Below are 5224 nucleotides of genomic sequence, written 5' to 3' on the forward strand. Positions count from 1 at the left end.
ACATTTAACATCATTATTTTTATCCGCCTTCAAATGGAATTAGTTGATGAAATACAGATGTGACAGTGAATACTACTGTCTATTCAGAAGACATATAAGTGAAAATGAGACCCTTAGAGATGCACACTGAAGATCAGGGGTGTGTGTGGAGGAGAGCAGACCAGATGTTCACAGGCTTCTTCAGATCCATCTTCAGATTTTTCCATCTCGACTGAGACTCTGTTCTGTTTGCTCGTTGTCCTTGTATTGGTTGCTCTCCTCATGGCCTGGTTGATCTACACCTCTCTGGAGCTCGCCATCGCCGTGGCTTGCTGCCTGGGGAACGTGCTGGTGGTTTGGGCCGTGTGTTTGACGCGGACTTTCCGTCAGCCTACCTTCTGTTTTGTGGTCTCTCTGGCCGTGGCAGATTTCCTGGTAGGGTCGGTGGCAGTGCCGCTGGCTGTGCTGGTGGACGGGTGGGTGGAGATCCCATTCCAGGCCTGTCTGGCGGTCAGTTGTGTGGTGTTGGTGCTGACCCAAGCATCTGTGTTGTCTCTTTTGGCTATTGCTGTGGACCGATACCTGCGGGTATCAATACCTCTCAGGTAAGAACTTTTGGCAATCTTATGTTAGCAGTCAGAACCAGCAAACACGTGATGCATTCACGTCATGTCGAGATGACAACACGTGACGTTCTATTCAAAGTTGTTCACGTCATCGGACTTTGACTTAAGCGTTTCTATGGCAAAACTATCAACACCTCAATTAATCTGCAGTGATCAGGTGGTACAAGTAGGAGCTCTCAGAAAATTCCCATCTTACAAACTGTAATTACGAACTCTACGAGGACATGGGCGCTTTTTACAATTTGAAATAACGTAAATACGGGTAATTAAAACATGGTGTGAATGCACCTACAGTAGTCAGTTTGAGATGATCGTACACTGTTTGTATTCTATCATATAATGTGTCCAGGGTTTGAAATGAACTTTTTTACCCATCAGTCAATTTGGCTGTCGACATGAAAGAGAAGACACAATAGTCTAATCTTCCCTATTTTGACACGTATCCAAAGGAAAAGGCTTTTCAAATAAGAAAAAATGTAGGGCGGGACTTGATTTTGTCCATTGGGAATTGATTGGATGGTTGTGGTTTGCTATCGCTATTGCTACTGCCAGTAAACATGCCAAAGAAATAGCACTGCATAGCACTGGTTTATTTTGAATAAAAATTATGAGGGCACAGGAATTAAAAACAAAAACAAAAGAATGATGTGCAAATAATTTATACTAAATATCAATACCAATAATTATAATATCAATACCAATAATTATTAATATCAATAATTCAAAAAAAAAAAAAAAAAGTAAATTTTGATTTCATGGGGACTTTAAGAACCGCCCATTCTACTAGCCAAACAAACGTATCAGAAATATGCCAGAAGAAGATTAACAAAATCACAACTATTAGACTTTTACTCCCAAAACGTCCAACAATGATAATGAAGACTATGTTCCAAAATATCATCATGATGACAAAATTATACCACAGCAATATCCTTTCATGATGATAAAATTGCCATGCCCTTCACGTCAATTGACTGTAGATGTTTCTCATAAAGCACTGCATTATCGTCGCAATATAGACGCTAGAGGGCGCAAAAGTGTTGGATTTGCGACATTTCTCCGAGTCCATTTGTGGGACGGGGGTCGCCTACGAAATGAAACTCTGATGGAGATAGAAACTGACAGAACATTATCAGAACCCGCCAAATTGGCTAGTGTGTTCATAACCGTCACGGTTGATTTTCATCCGCATTTGGCGGGTTGGCTCGTGTTTATTTCAAACCCTAAACACGTGTCATGCAAAGTGTTACTCATTATTATATATCTGTTTTGATTTGAAACATTTTAAAATTTCGCATTTTAATACAATGCCTGCGAGTCATTTAACTGTTAGTTTTCTGAGGTTGTTGTTGTTGTTTTTTAATGTGGAAGGACAGTGGATTGAGAAATATTAAATTCACTGTAAAACATTTAATAATAAGTCAATATAACCTAGAATAGAATAACAAGTTACCTGGACTATGATATAGCCTGTGGGGCTTCATTGCCTCATTTTCTTATAATGGAAAATATCAACATCAACGTTCAAAATATCAACATATGAGATAATGACATAAGGGTATAGCCTAAATAAAATAAGAAAATTTTCTTTTTTTTGTCAATTTAATTAGCAAACTATACAATTGAAGTGGCACTTGTTACACTCACTAATAGAAAAACACTGTACAAATACAAAGCTTTTAATTTCTCAGTTTTGTATAACATACAAATGCCTTGCAGAGTTCATGTCCTGTTTTTATTTGTCTTTAAGGCTAAATAAACAGTGTTCTCACACTTATTATACTGCATTTATCTAAACAATATGGCACTCGTTGACTGTATTCCCAACTGACACATGCTTTTCCCACATTCAGAGCTCAATGAGAAACACATAACCAACCCAAACATAAAATCAGATATCAGGCCTGGTGTTAACACAGTGACGAGTCAAATGTCATGATAAAAAATCAATATTGTTTATAGTTTAGTATTTTGGAGTACTAGAAGTACTAGATCAGAATGCTTACCCTTGTGAATAAGAAGTGCTTTATTGTATTGGATGTGAATACTTAAAAATCATAAAAATGTGATTTTATTTTAATATATATTGCATATAATTTAATATTAGTGAAATAAAATGCCTGTACACTCTCATGACCATGTTTCTGAACACACTTAAGTACACTATAAAAAGTGCACTTTGTAATAATGTCAAATTAAAGTTTTACTTTAGAGTACATTTTAAGTCATTATGTTATTATGTTAATAGTCTATTGTCGTGCTTAAAGAAGTACACTTATTTTGATGAGCTGACTAAAGCACATTTAAAGTATTGCTGATTAATTTTAACTCTAGTGTGTTATTCGATATTACATTTATAGTTCATATATTTTACATGTACTAAATTACAACTTCATCATTAAAAATGTGCAATAACAAATATATTTAAATATATTCTACACATAAAAGTTTCAATAGAAATTACATAAATGCTTGTACATTCGGCAATAACTTTAACCATATATCAAAAACAATAGAAGTGATTATGAAATGACATATAAAGATGTATAATTAAGTCCTGCTTAAGTGGGTCAAAAAAAACTAATTGCATTTAATAGAATTTTAAACTGTAGTTCATGCAGTTCACACATATATCAAAGTGAACTTCTTTTCCACAAGGGTGGTAGATTTAGGCCAAGACTAGAATTACACAAGACACGTCACTCGTATTGTTTTGAATGGGGGAAAGCGCAACACTCAATATGGTGGAATAAGTCCCGCCTTCTAAATAAGAGCCAATCACCGATTGGTAAAGTCATCGCGTCACTGCAGCCATTACAAGCTCCAGAGTCAGTCAGACTTGCACTTCCACTGCCCATGAGCTTGATCCAGCCTGAAAAAAAAAGTCATTTTCTGTCATGATTCGAGTGTTCAGAAACACAATTTATGAGATAGTTGTTGTCAGATCTCATTGGTGATTTCAAATATGAAATTTAATTGTAAGCTTGGCGAACAGTTTTGGAGAATTCGATGTTTCCCCATTCAAAGAGATAACTTGCATGCCTGAGAGGCATTTGTATGACTTGACAATGACTAAGGAACTTTGATTTAGGTTAAGTGTGTGTCCCGAGAAGTTAATTAGCGGCTGACATTTATGAACAAATGCTCTGTGATTGCAGGTACAAAGAGATCGCCACTGAGCAGCGCTCATGGGCTGCAGTAGTCCTTTGTTGGTTGATATCCTGTCTGCTGGGTTTCACCCCTCTCTTTGGTTGGCACAACGGCCATTCCCTGTCCTCCCCTCTCCTTAACTCTTCCCATATCAACTGCACCTTTTTAGCTGTCATCCCGCTTCCCTATATGGTCTACTTCAACTACCTGGGCTGCATCCTACTCCCCTTGGCAGTCATGACTCTTCTTTACTCTCTGGTCTTCTACAGTCTCCGTAAACGCCTCCGGAGGGAAGACGAGACTTCGGCGCCCGTTGAATCTAAACTAAGGGCTTTTCTAATCAAGGAGAAGAGGCTGGCACGTTCTCTGGCTCTGGTTCTCCTGCTGTTTGCAGCATGTTGGATGCCTCTGCATCTCATGAATTGTGTACTGCTTTCAACGGGCCCACAAGGCGTCCCCCAGATCGCTTTCTACACGGGAATACTCCTCTCTCACGCCAACTCAGCGGTGAACCCTGTGGTTTACGCCCTTCGTATCATAAAGATCAGGGAGGCCTACCTGGAGATCTGGAGACGGTATGTTCTCTGCTGGAGAGGACAAAGAGATTTCTCAAGTCCCTCGTGGAGATCCCAGACTGGAGAACAGAATGCTGGGCATCAAACCACATCGAAACCACTGGTTCATGAATCAGGCAGATAAACCAAATGTCACTGCGTAATACGGTTCTGAATGGATCTTTGAGAGACGGCAAGCCTCCAGACTAACTTTTCTTTCTAGGAGCACTGTAGCCGCTTACTCTAAAAATATTAAGAGCACAAGTAGAAACTTTAGGGGCACACCTTAAATCAGCCCGCAATGCAATTATTCACATTTATAGATTTGAAGTGCGGGGAGAAAGTTGTGTGAAGCACTTGAAAGTCATTGAAAGTGCTTGATTTTCACTCTCAAAAGATTGTACGAACCATGATATGAATAATGTAAAACATTCGACCATTTCTGCCGCGATACCATGGTTACAGTTAGCGTTACTACTGTACATTAAATCCATGGTGAATGTTGGTGATTTGTGGACTGAAAAGCCTTCTATAACTTATTCATTCATGGCATAAGTTTGTCTATTATTGAACATTCTGCGCTGTGCAGCTCAAACGAGTTCTTTTGTTTCGTTTGCCGTTTGATGTTTCTCAAATGCAACCGCAATAGCAGCTCTTATCAGCCGGGCAATGTGGTTGTGGCACCAGTGTGACCAATATAACAAAATTTAGTCAAACCGGCAGGAAAAATAGTCGCAAAATGCAGTCTGAAGCCCTGGACGGTACAGTATATTAGAGACTGATATTACAATATAATCCGTCTTCAGATTATATATAAATGCTTAGCATATAATGCAATGCAATCCAATTATGATTGAGAGATGAACAAATATGTTCCTCAAAGCATGAAAGATCATATTTGATACTCGCATTTTA

The 5224-nt window shown here is 38.5% G+C and overlaps 1 protein-coding gene across 1 annotated transcript; it reads left to right on the top strand.

Annotated features, from left to right (window-relative positions):
• The first annotated feature begins 254 nt into the window (after positions 1 to 254).
• On the top strand, positions 255 to 4783 carry LOC308703676 (adenosine receptor A1). The gene is made up of 2 exons (XM_081387420.1): positions 255 to 584; positions 3764 to 4783. Exons 1-2 carry the CDS (start codon positions 262 to 264, stop codon positions 4452 to 4454), a joined length of 1014 nt encoding a protein of 337 aa, XP_081243546.1. The 5' UTR covers positions 255 to 261; the 3' UTR covers positions 4455 to 4783.
• Positions 4784 to 5224: the final 441 nt, after the last annotated feature.

The sequence above is a fragment of the Scardinius erythrophthalmus genome, assembly GCF_964197995.2.
Source record: "Scardinius erythrophthalmus genome assembly, chromosome: 15".
NCBI classification, from domain to species: domain Eukaryota; kingdom Metazoa; phylum Chordata; class Actinopteri; order Cypriniformes; family Leuciscidae; genus Scardinius; species Scardinius erythrophthalmus.